The 17,033-nt window shown below is 56.2% G+C and overlaps 1 protein-coding gene across 5 annotated transcripts in view; it reads right to left on the bottom strand.

Moving 5' to 3' along the window:
- Nucleotides 1-17,033, bottom strand: part of LOC138841233 (cation channel sperm-associated auxiliary subunit epsilon-like) — a 73,114-nt gene that overhangs the window by 14,276 nt on the left and 41,805 nt on the right. For 3 of the 5 annotated variants that reach the window (XM_070041943.1, XM_070041944.1, XM_070041948.1), the window contains 3 exons: nucleotides 10,594-10,693; nucleotides 5,859-5,945; nucleotides 2,553-2,710 (listed from right to left, as the gene is read on the bottom strand). In XM_070041943.1, the coding sequence (XP_069898044.1) occupies nucleotides 2,553-2,710; nucleotides 5,859-5,945; nucleotides 10,594-10,693 (345 nt within the window). Of the gene's footprint in view, nucleotides 1-2,552; nucleotides 2,711-5,830; nucleotides 5,946-9,445; nucleotides 9,711-10,593; nucleotides 10,694-17,033 lie in introns of those variants that run through there. The other 2 variants (XM_070041946.1, XM_070041947.1) reach the window with 2 other exon arrangements.

The raw sequence follows: 17,033 nt of genomic DNA, 5'->3' as shown, positions 1-17,033 counted from the left end.
GTTGCTGGTGACCTACCATGCTATCTGAAGTTTGGGTGATAAATTATACAGTGATGGAAGTCATAAAGCAGGCGTGAGAGGTCGCGGGGGAGACTGTAAAGTCCTACAATGAGGTCAGTTCTCTGAGCCTGTGACCGAGATAGACCGATCCTTCCCCACCAGCCAACCCAAGTTTAGGAACTGCAGGAGAGGACTGGGAGTGGGGTGTCTCCCTTTTCACTGAGGAGGACTCGTACACGAGAAGGAAGACCATACTTGTTCTGCAGGGCTGGGTAAAGACGCGGAGAAGTACAAACCACTAACTACTGTCATAGGGAATGGCCGTCGCTCGCTCGCTTTCTTATGCTTGGACTTCTTTGCCAGGTGTGAGACGGCATGTGGTATAACGAGCATGGCTCTGGTTAAGTAGGCAGAATTCCATTTTGACAGGTGGACTTGGTTTTGGAGTTGTTCTCTGGGAGTTGCAGAGCTTCCAATGAACCAATGATACTGCAGTCTGGGATGGTCATTTGTTTCCTTTCAGTTCACTGATTTTCTCTTCAGCTGGGTCTTGTCTCTTGCTTAATCTTGTGAGACAACATTACATTGATTATCGTTTTCATTTCCAGGAGTTTTGTGTTCCTTCTCTAAATTTTTGATAGTGTCTGACTCTTCCATTACATTTTCAAAGTCTTCTTTAAGAATAATAGACACATATTCATACATATTTTATAATCCATATGTACTAAAGCCAGGTTGTTGCAGGATGTTTTTGTTGTTTCTGTTGGCCCTTATTCATGGCTTTTTTTCCCTCTCATGTTTTGTTTATTGAAATGTTTCCTTTGGGAATTCTGTGAGGTTGCATTTCAAGCGCATTCTTGCGGAGGGGAGAAGCCTTTGTTTCTGTTGAGCACACATAAACTGGCACTACTTTAAATTCTGCGGTTGATCACTATTATCATGAGCCCATATAACTTTAAGTCCAGCCTCAAATCTAACTGAGTGCAGATTTCTAGTTTTTCCCCCTCAGGGAGCCAGGATTGATCGGGAACAGAGTCCTGCATGTGTGACACTGTACGTGGGAACTGGACGGTGGGAAGGAAGCCTGATCTTCTGATCATCTCTGACCCTTTGTGAGGGCTCCTGCTTGCTTTCCTATAGCAGATAATCCAGGTCAGTGACCCCTGGGGCTAAACGATATCTTCAAACTCCACCAATGCCATCCAATGGATTTTCACGTCCACCCTCCTCCCCACCCCGCCCCAGTGCTGCGACTTAAAGTCAGGGCCTGGGCTTTCTCCCTTTGGCATTTCACACAAGGTTGGTGCTCTACCACTTGAGCGATACCTGTATTTCTGGCTTTTTGGTGGTTAACTGGAGATAGATTTTCCTGCCCAGGCTGGCTTTGAGCCACGATCTTCAGATCTTGTCCTCCTGAGTAGCTAGGATGACAGGCATGAGCCAATGGTGTCCAGCAAAGGAGATAAATTTAGGGGAGTTGGTGATGTTTAAGTAAGTTTCAACCTACAGTCTGAGAGCCTTTTGTGCTCTCTAGGGGTGAACGCAAAGTCCCAGGAGGTTCCCTGAAGTAACAGAAAAAGCAGAATACAGGAAAGAAATTCTCCCTAAGGCCTGGAGGCAGTAGCACTAGAAGGAAAGGGGAGAGTCTAACAAGTGTGTGAGGAAATAAAGATTCATTTGACCTAATGTGGCAAATGCAGGGAAAGAGGGAATCAACATGATTTCAAGTTTTCCAGACTACATGATTAAAATAATGGGATTTTGGGTTGTGAAGGTGGCTCAGTGGAAGAGTGCTTGCTTTGAATGCATGAGGCCCTGGGTTTGATTCCTCAGCACCAAATAAACAGAAAAAGCCAAAAGTGGCTCTGTGGCTCAAGTGGTAGAGTGCTTGCCTTGAGCTGAAGAGCTGAGGGACAGCGCCCAGGTCCAGAGTTCAGGCCCCACAACTGACAACATAAAAAATAAATGAGATTTTATTTGCCCACCTCAACGAACAGGGTAGTTTTTCTTTGGGGGTTGGTATGGAGGTTGTTGTTTTGCCTTTGAATTTGTTAGGACAATGGAATTCTAAAGTGCGGATTTCCCATGAACGGTTCAAAATCCTACTTGGAGCCTAGAGGTGGAGGGGACAAGGTGCTGAGCATACAGAGGCAGCCAGTTTTCTGTAGACCTTCCACGTTCTCCACCCATCTTCCCATCTCTGAATCGCCCTGGCGCCTCTGGACTTGTGGACAACCCCAGCAGCGTGAGAAAGCCCTGGCCTCCCTGCTGCGCCTCCGCCCCTCCTGGCTGCTGGGGCAGCTGCACACGGCTCCCCACCTGCTTGACCCGAGCACCGCAAAGACGCCAGCGCATGGTGCCCTGCTAATGTAATTTCAAATCGCAATGTCCTGTCTCCCCAAAGAATTGCTGATGTGCTTACTAGAAAGTGCAAGGGAAACAGAGATAATAACAATTGGATGCTTAGTTGGTGTCAAAATAAACCAACAAAACAACGCTTTTGTTTTGAGGAATTAATGGTAAAATTATTGTAATAAAACACGTCTATTTACCTAAAGTTCGGATCCAAGACCTTCACACGGAACACATACATCCCGGTGTGGTCCGTCGGCCACAATATATGGTTATTGTTAGAAATGTTGATGATCTCGTACGGCTGATTTAAGTCTCCAGGTTTTCCAACGGCATAGGAAAAACAGGGCCTGTAATTCTGAAAGAGAGGCCAAGGCCACACTGTCAGATCACTGTCGGACTTCAGTGGTACACAAAGCTAGATCCCAGCTATCTATCCTGGAAAACTACTCGGGGCTGTCAGAGCTGTTCCTCTCTGCTCCCCGCTGAGCAGCGACCCTGGGTTAAAACTGGGCCGAAAGCAAGGGCTGCCATGTTTTCCGTGTGAACACAGGGCCGCCGTGTTTTCCGCGTGAACACAGGACTGCCGTGTTTTGCGCGTGAACACAGGGCTGCTGTGTTTTCCGTGTGAACACAAGGGCCGCCGTGTTTTGCGCGTGAACACAGGGCTGCTGTGTTTTCCGTGTGAACACAAGGGCTGCCATGTTTTGCGCGTGAACACAGGGCTGCTGTGTTTTGCGCGTGAACACAGGGCTGCCGTGTTTTGCGCGTGAACACAGGGCTGCCGTGTTTTGCGCGTGAACACAGGGCTGCCGTGTTTTGCGCGTGAACACAGGGCTGCCGTGTTTTGCGCGTGAACACAGGGCTGCCGTGTTTTGCGCGTGAACACAGGGCTGCCGTGTTTTGCGCGTGAACACCCCGAGGTCCGCGGAGAGGAGGGCGCGTCTTCCCTGAACAAGACACGGGGTCAGGGCAGGCCCCAGCCCTCCTGGGCCCCTCCGCGGCTCTCCGTGGGGCTGACGGCGCCGTCCCCTCCCTTCACGTGTCCGTCCGTCTGTCAGTCCGTCCGTCAGGTCTCGGTTTCTCTCCCGGCATTGTTACTGGGTGGCCTGGGCCCGGCCGGCCTTCTGCCCCTCGGGAGCAGGTCATCGCGCCGGTCCTCCGTGGAGAGCACGGCAGTTGTGGCGCCAGGACTGCAGGCGGGGCCGCGTGCCCGCCCGGCCCTCAGAGGCTGTCCACGCGCGCAGCGAGGGGCGCACGGCCTGAGCTCCGGGCCTGGGCGCCGCCCGGCACCGCCTGAGCCACCGCGCACGTCCGGCTTTTCTGCTTCTGTGGCGCTGGGGAGTCGAACCCCGGGCCTCACGCGTGCGCACAGGCCAGCGCTGCGCGCCGAGCCGCCTCCCAGCCCCGCGCCTTTCCAGTCGCGTGGGTAAGGCTGCCCCGTGGACGGCCGCGCCCACCGCCCATGGCCACGGCCCAGCCCGGGAGAACCCGGGGGTAGGGAACCCACTCCCCGCGGAGTGGCAAGGACGGCGCCGGGCAGGTTTTCGGGCTCCCGGGGGTCCGGGCGAGGTGCGGACGGAGGGGAAGAGTCCAGGGGCGCTGTCTGCAGCAGCCTCAGGGCCCGTGGGCTCTGGGCCGCTCTGCTCTCAGCGTGCCCGCAGCCCGGGGCCGCTCTGAGCCCCGCAGCCAGGGCCAGCTCCCCCTCCACCCCGGCCCCCCTGCCTCGCCAGCCCGGCAGGCCCGCAGCCTGGGCCCCCCCCCAGCCCCCTGCCTCCGCCAGCCCGGCATGCCTGCAGCCCGGCCGCTGTGAGCCCCGCAGCCAGGGCCCGCTTTCTCTACCCCCCCCCCCCCCCACTCCCGGGCCCCTGCCTCCGCCAGCACCACACGCCCGCAGCCCAGGGCCCGCTCTGAGCCCCGCAGGTCCGCTCTGAGCCCCGCAGCCAGGGATGGCTCCCCCTCCACCCCGGCCCCCCTGCCTCCGCCAGCCTGGCAGGCCCGCAGCCTGGGGCCTGCAGCCCAGGGCCCGCTCTGAGCCCGGCCACTGTGAGCCCCGCAGCCCAGGACCCGCTCTGAGCCCGGCCGCTCCGAGCCCAGCACGCCCGCAGCCCAGGGCCCGCGCTCTGAGCCGGGCCGCTCTGAGCCCTGCAGCCCCGCAGCCCCCTAGGGCCTGCTCTGAGCCCGCAGCCCTGCAGCCCAGGGCCCGCAGCCCGGCTGCTGTGAGCCCCGCAGCCAGGGCCGCTCAAGCCCAGCACGCCCGCAGCCCCGGTCGGTTGAGGCGGGAAGTTTGAGAGAGCGCTCGCCTTGCATGCTTGAGGCCCTGGGTTCGATTCCTCAGCACCACATAAGCAGAAAAAAAAAGCCGGAAGTGGCGCTGTGGCTCGAGTGGTAGAGCACTAGCCTTGAGCTGAAGAGCTGAGGGACAGCGCCCAGGCCCAGAGTTCAGGCCCCACGACCGGACCAAAAAAAAAAAAAAAAAACAATGGGGCCGGGCGTGGCTTAAGGGGCGGGGCCTCCCTAGCAGTAACTGCAAGGCCGGAGGCCCCAACAGGGCGGAGGCTGGGCCGGGAGCGGTGGTCAAGGCCTGGCCTCGCAAGCACCAGGTCCTGGGTTCGATTCCTCAGCGCCACATACAAAGACCACATAGTTCCACACATTTACGGGACATCCATAGTCCACAACCGCAGATCTCAGCGGTGACACACTGGTAGCAACACGCCTGGAAAAACCCCAAAGACAAAACCCTTTGAGATAACAGAATTCAACAGGAAAAAAAGATGTCACCTCCGACTTTGCAAACGTGAACCCCGCGTGCTTCCATGAGGCCCGGGCCGCGGGGCCGCGGGGCAGCGGGGGCAGCGGGGCAGCGGGGCTGCGGGGGGCCGCGGGGCAGCGGTGGGCCACGGGGCTGCGGGGACAGCGGGGCCGCGGGGCAGCGGGGCAGCGGGGCTGCGGGGGGCCGCGGGGCAGCGGTGGGCCACGGGGCTGCGGGGACAGCGGGGCAGCGGGGGCTGCGGGGACAGCGGGGGCAGCGGGGGCTGCGGGGGGCCGCGGGGCAGCGGTGGGCCACGGGGCTGCGGGGACAGCGGGGCAGCGGGGCTGCGGGGGGCCGCGGGGCAGCGGTGGGCCACGGGGCTGCGGGGACAGCGGGGCCGCGGGGACAGCGGGGCAGCGGGGCCGCGGGGCTGCGGGGCAGCGGGGCAGCGGGGCAGCGGGGCTGCGGGGACAGCGGGGACAGCGGGGCTGCGGGGACAGCGGGGACAGCGGGGACAGCGGGGCTGCGGGGACAGCGGGGACAGCGGGGCAGCGGGGACAGCGGGGACAGCGGGGCAGCGGGGACAGCGGGGCAGCGGGGCTGCGGGGACAGCGGGGCCGCGGGGCAGCGGGGCAGCGGGGACAGCGGGGCTGCGGGGACAGCGGGGCAGCGGGGCAGCGGGGCTGCGGGGACAGCGGGGCCGCGGCCCGCACGGCCTCTTACCGTGGGGTGTCCCTCGCGGCCTTCTTACCTCGGGGCCCCACACCTCGTCCAGCGGCAGGCTCTGGTTCTGTGCCACCATCGACTCCCACGTCTGCGCTTCATTTAAACACCCGCTCTGTCAAAACACCACCAAGTTCAGAAGGAAGAGGTGAGGCTGACCAAAAAGAGAACTCAGGACCTGACTTCCAGATCGACGAGCCTCAGGCGCCAGCTTTGTAACTCAAAACGAGAATGAAAAGAAACCACACAGGGCACACTCGCAGTAACACTCACATCAACAAACGCCCTGAAAGTTGGTATGTTTTCACAACTCCCGCGTGTGGGATGTTGGGAGAATGTCCCAAACTTACACTCTAGTGATGTCATGTGAACACTTGTCACCTGTGGATGGATATGACAGGGTATTTTTTTCTGTCAGTCCTGGGCTTGAACTCAGGGTTTGGGCACTGTCACTGAGCTCTTTTTGCTTAAGGCAAAGTGCTCTACCACATTGTGGAGCCACAGCTCCACTTCTGTTTTTCTGGTGGAGTCCATGAGACTCTCCAGCCTAGGCTGGCTTTGAACTGGGCTTCTCTGATCTGTAGCTAGAATTACAGGAGTAAGCCACAGGGCCCAGCTATGGATATGATGGTTTTAATTCACCCTTCCCAGTTTCTATGCCTTTATTTATTTTGATTGCTCTTCTTTGCCACACTGTAAAGATCTCCAGGAACAATTCTGTGTAGGAACGGTGATAGACAGCCACCCCTGTTTTCTTCATTTCAGAGGAAAGGTTTAAAAAATTTTAACCAGGGCTGGGAAGGTGGCTCAGTGGTAGAGCACTTGCCTTGCATGCCTGAGGCCCTGAGTTCGATTCCTCAGCACCACATAAGCAAAAAGAAAAAAGCCGGAAGTGGCGCTGTGGCTCAAGTGGTAGAGCGCTAGCCTTGAGCTGAAAGGCTGAGGGACAGTGCCCAGGCCCAGAGTTCAGGCCCCACGACCGGACCCAAAAAAATAAAAAAAAATAAAAAATAAAAAATTTTAACCATTATTGGGTGCTGGCAGCTCAAGCCTATAATCCTAGCTGTTCCCATCTGAGATCTGAGGGTTGTAGTTGGAAGACAGCCTGGACAGACAAATCCTAGAAACTCTTATCTCCAGCAAAAAGCCGGAAGTGGAGGTGTGGCTCAACTAGTAGAGTGGCAGCCTTGAGCACGAAAGCTAAGCAAGAGGCCAAGGCTTTGTTCAAGCCTCAATACAGACACCAGAAGGAAAAAAAAACCACTTTTTCACTAATAACTGTAAGGTTTGCTATAGTTTCTTGTATCTGTGTTTTATTAGGTTTTATTACGTTTTATTATAATTTTCTAGGATTTAAAAGTTAATGCTATGTATAGATGATAAATTCTTTTATTTTGATTTTTATTATTAAATACAAAGAGGCTTCAATTCCATTAGTCAGCTTATGAGTACATTGCACCTTGATCAATGTCACCATTTCCAGATGATAAATTATTAATTATTCTTCATCAGCTATAATACTCTTAAGCCTTCCCCCCTCCGTTCTGCTAATGTATTGAATATTTGATTTTTCAAATTATACACCAACTCTTCAGAAGACAAATAAAACTAGGATTGCATATATTATTCTTGAAGACATTACCCAATTTGGTTTGCTAATGTTTTTTGTTTTTGTTTTGTGTTGGTCATGGGGCTTGAACTCAGGGCCTGGTACTGTCTCTGAGCTTTATTGCTCAAGGCTAGTACTCTATCATTTTGAGCCACAGCACCCTTCCAGTTTTCTGGAAGGAAATCAGAGCCTCATGGACTTTCTTGCCTGGGCTGGCTTTGAACATGATCCTCAGATCTCAGCCTCCTGAGTCGCTAGGATTACAGGTATGAGCCACTGTACCCATTTGTTTACATGTTAATATCTATATTTATGAGTGAGAATGGTCTGAAATTCTCTTCTCCTTTAAGATTATTAGTATATCACCCTGGATTCACAGAATGCATTGGAAAGTCATTCCACTCTCTGGAAATGTTTTATAAACCTGAAGAAAAAAATTTCTGCTCAGGTATGGTGATGTACACCTGTAGCCCTGCTATGTAGGAGACCTCAATAGGAGAATTACAGTGAAGGATGGCCTGGGTGAGAAACTCAGCCTCTAAAATAACTAAAAGAGAAAGAAAGAGCTGGGGTATGGCCCAAATAGTAGGGCAAAGGAAGGAAGAAAGGGAGAAAGGAAGGAAGGAAGGAAGGAAGGGAGGGAGGAAGGGAGGGAGGGAGGGAGGGAGGGAGGATGGATTTGGTTTTTCTTTAGTGTTTGGTAGACTTGGAGTTTCCATGTTTTTCCTTGTATCCTGACACCTCAGTGAGTTGTGTTTTTCTTTCCATTCACCCAGTGTGTAAGGTGCTGACACAGTTGCCAAGTGTGTAAGGTGCTGACACAGCTGTTGAGTGTGTGGCAGGCATCCTTCTGTTCTTCACATTTATGGGCTCTTTCACTGCTGAGCCCGGTGGCTCCTGAGATTAGCTCCTTAGGCCACATTCTCTGTTTTTTTTTTTTCTCTCTCTCTCTCTTCATCAAATGATTTTTCAACTGTTCCAAGAGACAATTTGTGATTTGTAGACCTGCTGTATCCTAAGGTTTCATCTATTTATGTATATCTTTAACTTTACTTCTTTCTTTCCTGTTACTTTTTTCCCTCTAGTCCTGGGGGGTTTAAACTCAGGGCCTGGGCACTGTCCCTGAGCCTCTTTGTGCTCAAGGCTAGCACTCTACCACTTGAGCTGCAGTGCCACTTCTGGCCTTTTCTGAGGAGTTTATGGGAGATAAGAGTCTCACAGACTTTCCTGCTTAGGCTGGCCTTGAACCCCTTATCTCATCCTCCAGAGTAGCCAGGATTACAGGCGTGAACCACCCATCAAGGTGCTGTTTTATATGAACCTGGAGGCCAGGTTTATCAACCATGCTGTCCAACCCTTCTCTACCTTACTTCTTGTCTGTGGTGATCGATAGTTACTAAGAGAGTAAAGGTAAAATCTCCTGCCACGTGCATCTTCCTTTTCCAGTTCTTTTTTCTGCCAAGGCCATTTGGCTATCTATGAACACCCTTAGGGCCATACAACATTACCAGTCACTATCAGTACAGGCAGGACAGACCGAAGGCCACTGGGAAGCAGCCTGCGGAGCTGGAAATACGGCTCAGGTGGAAGAACACCAGCCTGTGAGTGAAAGCGCCAGACCCGGAGTTCACATCCCAGTCCTGGAAAGGGGGGGAGGAGGAAGAGGAGGAGGAGGAGGAAGAGGAGGAGGAGCAGCAGCAGGAGTGGGAGGAGGAAGAGGAGGAAGAGGAGGAAGAGGAGGAGGAGGAGGAAGAAGAGGAGGAGGAAGAGGAGGAGGAGCAGGAGCAGGAGTGGGAGGAGGAAGAGGAGGAAGAGGAGGAAGAGGAGGAGGAGGAAGAGGAGGAGGAGGAAGAGGAGGAGGAAGAGGAGGAGGAGGAAGAGGAGGAGGAGGAGGAGGAGGAGGAGCAGCAGCAGGAGCAGGAGCAGCAGCAGGAGCAGGAGCAGCAGCAGCAGCAGATGAGAAACACACCTGGGCATAGGTATGTGATTACTTTACTGGCCTTATATTATGGCGTGGAGGCTGAATGTTCCACATAAGTGAAACTCAATGAAGTGAAAGTGGCGCATCTCAGAAGTGTTGCGAGCTCCCGGTGAAGGGACTCACCTTTTCGGTATGTCCAGTTTCTTGTAGCTCTGAAGGGGCCTGGGGATGCAGCCTCGTGGATGGGGCCCCTGGGTCCAGGCAGCGGGAACCGGGGGCCATGAGGAGCTCCAGAGAGCGAGAGCGAGAGCGAGGCCCGGGAGCTGGCGTCCGGGAGGCAGGGCCTCCACCTGGAGCCGTGAGGTGAGCCGGGATGACTGCAAGTCAGTGCTGGAGAGGGACTTGTGGTGTGTGGACAGGAAGACACAGTGGTTTGGGGTGAGACTGTGGGGCAGGGAGGGGTGGAGCAGAGGCTCCCATCCTGGGTGGGGCTCGGTGTCGTGTCACTCCCCGGCGATGGCCAGGGGAACGGGGACACCTGGCAGGTTGGACGTGGATGGCAGCTCTGGCACAGAAGAATGCCACTTCGGAAGCCGTGGGGTTATGTCTGAGCTGCTGGGGAATCAGGAATTAATGTGGGTAACTTCTAGGGTGCCATTGTGGGGGGTAAGGGGTGCCCTGCGCCTTTGTGTTGCGTGGGGGGGGTCACTGAGGAGTGACACACCCTCCAACAATCGCACACCGACTGCAGTGCGGAGAGGGTAGACCACAGAACCACAGCACCCCACTCTACACACAGTGTACTTTTTTTTCTGACCCCTTTATGTCTGTTTTACATGGCAATGGCTTGTTTTGTGACAAATGAATTTTGGTAGCTATTGAAGTTAAAACAGAAGTAATATGGACTTTAAAAAACTTCTATGGAAGTCGGGCACTGGTGGCTCACGCCTACGATCCTAGCTTACTCAGGAGGCTGAGAACTGAGGATCTTGGTTCAAAGCCAGCCCAGACAACAAAGTCCGTGAGACTCCTCTCTCCAATGAAGCACCAAAAAACTGGAAGTGGCGCTGTGGCTCAAAGTGGTAGAGTACTAACCCTGAGCCAAAAGGGCTCAGGGACAGTGCCCAGGCCCTGAATTAAAGTCCCGTGACAGACAAAAAAAAATCCATGGAACACAGTTTGCCTTGTTTCCTGATAGGCATGTGGAATGTGGCTCAGGTTCAAAGCTCCCACCTGGGTCATAGTGGTGTTGAAGCTGTAGTCGTCCCGGCCATGTATCTCCCACACTATGAAGTTTACTTCAATGTCTTTCACGTAGCCATTTTCATCATATCTGAAAGGAGCAACGAACAGAAACACCAGTTCAGTCTAAGCCAGCGGGGGGTGTGTGTCTGTGTGTGTGTGTGTGTGTGTGTGGTTCTGCTTCTAAGTCAGATGGGCTTCTGCATCCATCCTGTCTTTATCAGCTGTGGCTCTGGGATTTAATCCAGGGGAAATTAAAGTCTCTAGCCCTCACCGCTTCTGTGTAAAATGAGCATCTGCTGGAAGGGTTTCTTCTGTCAAGACTGAAATAACGGCCAGGTGTCGGTGGCTCATGCCTGTAGTCCAACAACACAGGAGGCCGAGACCTGAGGATCGTGGTTTGACGTCAGCCCAGGCTGGGCAGACAAATCCAAGAGACTCTTATTTCCAGTTCACCAACCAGCAGCCAGAAGTGGGGTGTGACTCAGGTGGCAGAGTGTCAACTTTGAAGAAGACAGGAACAGTGTGAGCTGAGAAGAGGGACCAGCAGAAGGAGGTGCCTGTGTGATGAAGGAGGCGTCTGTGTGATGGAGGAGGAGGTGCCTGTGTGATGGAGGAGGAGGCGTCTGTGTGATGGAGGAGGCGTCTGTGTGATGGAGGAGGCGTCTGTGTGATGGAGGAGGCATCTGTGTGATGGAGGAGGAGGCGCCTGTGTGATGGAGGAGGAGGCGTCTGTGTGATGGAGGAGGCGTCTGTGTGATGGAGGAGGCGCCTGTGTGATGAAGGAGGCGTCTGTGTGATGGAGGAGGCGTCTGTGTGATGGAGGCGTCTGTGTGATGGAGGAGGCGTCTGTGTGATGGAGGAGGCGTCTGTGTGATGGAGGAGGCGCCTGTGTGATGGAGGAGGAGGCGTCTGTGTGATGGAGGCGTCTGTGTGATGGAGGAGGAGGCGTCTGTGTGATGGAGGAGGCGTCTGTGTGATGGAGGAGGCGTCTGTGTGATGAAGGAGGCGTCTGTGTGATGGAGGAGGAGGCGTCTGTGTGATGGAGGAGGAGGCGTCTGTGTGATGGAGGAGGCGTCTGTGTGATGGAGGAGGCGTCTGTGTGATGGAGGAGGAGGCGTCTGTGTGATGGAGGAGGAGGCGTCTGTGTGATGGAGGAGGCGTCTGTGTGATGGAGGAGGAGGCGTCTGTGTGATGGAGGAGGCGTCTGTGTGATGGAGGAGGAGGCGTCTGTGTGATGGAGGAGGAGGCCTGTGTGATGGAGGAGGCGTCTGTGTGATGGAGGAGGCGTCTGTGTGATGGAGGAGGCGTCTGTGTGATGGAGGAGGCGCCTGTGTGATGGAGGAGGCTCCTGTGTGATGGAGGAGGCGTCTGTGTGATGGAGGAGGCGCCTGTGTGATGGAGGAGGCGCCTGTGTGATGGAGGAAGCTCCTGTGTGATGGAGGAGGCGCCTGTGTGATGGAGGAGGCGCCTGTGTGATGGAGGAGGCGCCTGTGTGATGGAGGAGGCGCCTGTGTGATGGAGGAGGCGTCTGTGTGATGGAGGAGGCGTCTGTGTGATGGAGGAGGAGGCGTCTGTGTGATGGAGGAGGCATCTGTGTGATTAGGAGGAGGTGTCTGTGTGATGGAGGAGGCGTCTGTGTGATGGAGGAGGCTCCTGTGTGATGGAGGAGGCTCCTGTGTGATGGAGGAGGCGCCTGTGTGATAGAGGAGGAGGCGCCTGTGTGATGGAGGAGGCGCCTGTGTGATGGAGGAGGAGGCGTCTGTGTGATGGAGGAGGCGTCTGTGTGATGGTGGAGGAGGCGTCTGTGTGATGGAGGAGGCGTCTGTGTGATGGAGGAGGCGTCTGTGTGATGGAGGAGGCGTCTGTGTGATGGAGGAGGAGGCGTCTGTGTGATGGAGGAGGCGTCTGTGTGATGGAGGAGGCGTGTGTGATGGAGGAGGCGTCTGTGTGATGGAGGAGGCGTCTGTGTGATGGAGGAGGAGGCGTCTGTGTGATGGAGGAGGAGGCGTCTGTGTGATGGAGGAGGCGTCTGTGTGATGGAGGAGGCATCTGTGTGATGGAGGAGGCGTCTGTGTGATGGAGGAGGCGTCTGTGTGATGGAGGAGGCATCTGTGTGATGGAGGAGGCGTCTGTGTGATGGAGGAGGCATCTGTGTGATGGAGGAGGTGTCTGTGTGATGGAGGAGGCTCCTGTGTGATGGAGGAGGCGCCTGTGTGATGGAGGAGGAGGCGCCTGTGTGATGGAGGAGGCGCCTGTGTGATGGAGGAGGAGGCGTCTGTGTGATGGAGGAGGCGTCTGTGTGATGGAGGAGGAGGCGTCTGTGTGATGGAGGAGGCGTCTGTGTGATGGAGGAGGCGTCTGTGTGATGGAGGAGGCGTCTGTGTGATGGAGGAGGAGGCGTCTGTGTGATGGAGGAGGCGTCTGTGTGATGGAGGAGGCGTGTGTGATGGAGGAGGCGTCTGTGTGATGGAGGAGGCGTCTGTGTGATGGAGGAGGAGGCGTCTGTGTGATGGAGGAGGAGGCGTCTGTGTGATGGAGGAGGAGGCGTCTGTGTGATGGAGGAGGCGTCTGTGTGATGGAGGAGGCGTCTGTGTGATGGAGGAGGCGTCTGTGTGATGGAGGAGGCGTCTGTGTGATGGAGGAGGCGTCTGTGTGATGGAGGAGGCGTCTGTGTGATGGAGGAGGCGTCTGTGTGATGGAGGAGGAGGCGTCTGTGTGATGGAGGAGGCGTCTGTGTGATGGAGGAGGAGGCGTCTGTGTGATGGAGGAGGAGGCGTCTGTGTGATGGAGGAGGCGTCTGTGTGATGGAGGAGGAGGCGTCTGTGTGATGGAGGAGGCGTCTGTGTGATGGAGGAGGCGTCTGTGTGATGGAGGAGGCGTCTGTGTGATGGAGGAGGAGGCGTCTGTGTGATGGAGGAGGCGTCTGTGTGATGGAGGAGGCATCTGTGTGATGGAGGAGGCGTCTGTGTGATGGAGGAGGCGTCTGTGTGATGGAGGAGGCGTCTGTGTGATGGAGGCATCTGTGTGATGGAGGAGGCGTCTGTGTGATGGAGGAGGCGTCTGTGTGATGGAGGAGGCGTCTGTGTGATGGAGGAGGAGGCGTCTGTGTGGTGGAGGAGGCGTCTGTGTGATGGAGGAGGCGTCTGTGTGATGGAGGAGGCGTCTGTGTGATGGAGGAGGCGTCTGTGTGGTGGAGGAGGAGGCGTCTGTGTGGTGGAGGAGGAGGCGTCTGTGTGATGGAGGAGGAGGCGTCTGTGTGATGGAGGAGGAGGCGTCTGTGTGGTGGAGGAGGAGGCGTCTGTGTGGTGGAGGAGGAGGCGTCTGTGTGATGGAGGAGGCGTCTGTGTGATGGAGGAGGAGGCGTCTGTGTGATGGAGGAGGAGGCGTCTGTGTGATGGAGGAGGAGGCGTCTGTGTGATGGAGGAGGAGGCGTCTGTGTGATGGAGGAGGAGGCGTCTGTGTGGTGGAGGAGGAGGCGTCTGTGTGATGGAGGAGGCGTCTGTGTGATGGAGGAGGCATCTGTGTGATGGAGGAGGCGTCTGTGTGATGGAGGAGGCGTCTGTGTGATGGAGGAGGCGTCTGTGTGATGGAGGCGTCTGTGTGATGGAGGAGGCGTCTGTGTGATGGAGGAGGCGTCTGTGTGATGGAGGAGGCGTCTGTGTGATGGAGGAGGAGGCGTCTGTGTGGTGGAGGAGGCGTCTGTGTGATGGAGGAGGCGTCTGTGTGATGGAGGAGGCGTCTGTGTGATGGAGGAGGCGTCTGTGTGGTGGAGGAGGAGGCGTCTGTGTGGTGGAGGAGGAGGCGTCTGTGTGATGGAGGAGGAGGCGTCTGTGTGATGGAGGAGGAGGCGTCTGTGTGGTGGAGGAGGAGGCGTCTGTGTGGTGGAGGAGGAGGCGTCTGTGTGATGGAGGAGGCGTCTGTGTGATGGAGGAGGAGGCGTCTGTGTGATGGAGGAGGAGGCGTCTGTGTGATGGAGGAGGAGGCGTCTGTGTGATGGAGGAGGAGGCGTCTGTGTGATGGAGGAGGAGGCGTCTGTGTGATGGAGGAGGAGGCGTCTGTGTGATGGAGGAGGCGTCTGTGTGATGGAGGAGGCGTCTGTGTGATGGAGGAGGCGTCTGTGTGATGGAGGAGGCGTCTGTGTGATGGAGGAGGCGTCTGTGTGATGGAGGAGGAGGCGTCTGTGTGATGGAGGAGGCGTCTGTGTGATGGAGGAGGAGGCGTCTGTGTGATGGAGGAGGAGGCGTCTGTGTGATGGAGGAGGCGTCTGTGTGATGGAGGAGGAGGCGTCTGTGTGATGGAGGAGGCGTCTGTGTGATGGAGGAGGCGTCTGTGTGATGGAGGAGGCGTCTGTGTGATGGAGGAGGCGTCTGTGTGATGGAGGAGGAGGCGTCTGTGTGATGGAGGAGGCGTCTGTGTGATGGAGGAGGCGTCTGTGTGGTGGAGGAGGAGGCGTCTGTGTGATGGAGGAGGCGTCTGTGTGATGGAGGAGGCGTCTGTGTGATGGAGGAGGCGTCTGTGTGATGGAGGAGGCGTCTGTGTGATGGAGGCGTCTGTGTGATGGAGGAGGCGTCTGTGTGATGGAGGAGGCGTCTGTGTGATGGAGGAGGCGTCTGTGTGATGGAGGAGGAGGCGTCTGTGTGGTGGAGGAGGCGTCTGTGTGATGGAGGAGGCGTCTGTGTGATGGAGGAGGCGTCTGTGTGATGGAGGAGGCGTCTGTGTGATGGAGGAGGAGGCGTCTGTGTGATGGAGGAGGAGGCGTCTGTGTGGTGGAGGAGGAGGCGTCTGTGTGGTGGAGGAGGAGGCGTCTGTGTGATGGAGGAGGCGTCTGTGTGATGGAGGAGGAGGCGTCTGTGTGATGGAGGAGGAGGCGTCTGTGTGATGGAGGAGGAGGCGTCTGTGTGATGGAGGAGGAGGCGTCTGTGTGATGGAGGAGGAGGCGTCTGTGTGATGGAGGAGGAGGCGTCTGTGTGATGGAGGAGGCGTCTGTGTGATGGAGGAGGCGTCTGTGTGATGGAGGAGGCGTCTGTGTGATGGAGGAGGCGTCTGTGTGATGGAGGAGGCGTCTGTGTGATGGAGGAGGCGTCTGTGTGATGGAGGAGGAGGCGTCTGTGTGATGGAGGAGGCGTCTGTGTGATGGAGGAGGAGGCGTCTGTGTGATGGAGGAGGAGGCGTCTGTGTGATGGAGGAGGCGTCTGTGTGATGGAGGAGGAGGCGTCTGTGTGATGGAGGAGGCGTCTGTGTGATGGAGGAGGCGTCTGTGTGATGGAGGAGGCGTCTGTGTGATGGAGGAGGAGGCGTCTGTGTGATGGAGGAGGAGGCGTCTGTGTGATGGAGGAGGAGGCGTCTGTGTGATGGAGGAGGCGTCTGTGTGATGGAGGAGGCATCTGTGTGATGGAGGAGGCGTCTGTGTGATGGAGGAGGCGTCTGTGTGATGGAGGAGGCGTCTGTGTGATGGAGGAGCGTCTGTGTGGTGGAGGAGGAAGGGCTAGGCGAGGCTCCTCATCACTCATCAGCTGCCTGCTCTCAACTAGCATGAAACTGAAACCACACCACCACAGTGAGAGCCAAGCTTCTGCAGAGTTCCCCAGAGGAAAATTCTGGAAGGTGTGCTGGGTCTCGGAGGGTCAGCAGCTGAGAGGGGGGTGAGCAACCCCAGCTTAGAGAATGGATGAGGATGCCTATGCACTAGTGGGCCTGGGCCGTGCCCTGGGGTGGGTGGGGGGCAGGGCGCTGGGCTGAGTGCTGGGAGCACCCCCCCCTGCCCCTCACCCCCGCCAGCCCCCTTGCCCCCCCTCCTCCCGAGCCCGGGGGTCAGAGACGTGCTGCTTCCCGCTAACTCTGCTTTTCCTGCCACATCAGAATACAGCCTGGAGACTCACGCTCAAGCGCAGTTGTGCAGAACACACAGCTTTGCATTCGAGGGCCCACAAGAGCCAAAGCAGGGCTGGCTTCCTTCTCCAGGTTACTGCTCATGTTTCCGAGTGAAGCTGTCTCCCCAGCCCTCGGGGCACCCGGGTCTCAGGCACCGGCCCTCCCCTGTGATGTTAATATCTCACGGTCCCAGACCGTGCCTCATTCCCCGGCTCTCAGCTGTACACTGTGCTCTATCTGGCTTTCTGGTGCTTGGCCTGGTGGTGGGAGAGACGGCTGAGGAGCGCCCTAAAATTCCAGCCTGAGCACTTACCCCTCTCATCACAGGAAAATGAATGAGGTACACGCCATTGTCTAGTTAAGTAAGGATTTGCAAAGTCTAACTGTAGCAGCTTTGTTAAAGGAGTGGAGTGTTTACCCTATCTTCCAGAAGTCATGAAGCTCCCGGATTATTAAGAACTAGTTGCAAAGTGCTATGTTTTTCAAAAACAGAAAAACAACCAAAAACTAAAACTAAAACTAAAAAAAAACCTTTATTGACCCAGCTGAACTGCCAG

This window comes from Dipodomys merriami, unplaced genomic scaffold (genome assembly GCF_024711535.1).
Source record: "Dipodomys merriami isolate MVZ:Mamm:240054 unplaced genomic scaffold, mDipMer1.0.p SCAF_31, whole genome shotgun sequence".
Taxonomy (NCBI): domain Eukaryota; kingdom Metazoa; phylum Chordata; class Mammalia; order Rodentia; family Heteromyidae; genus Dipodomys; species Dipodomys merriami.
The sequence above is the reverse complement of the archived record's forward strand: the minus strand, read 5'-3'. Positions and strand labels throughout refer to the sequence as shown.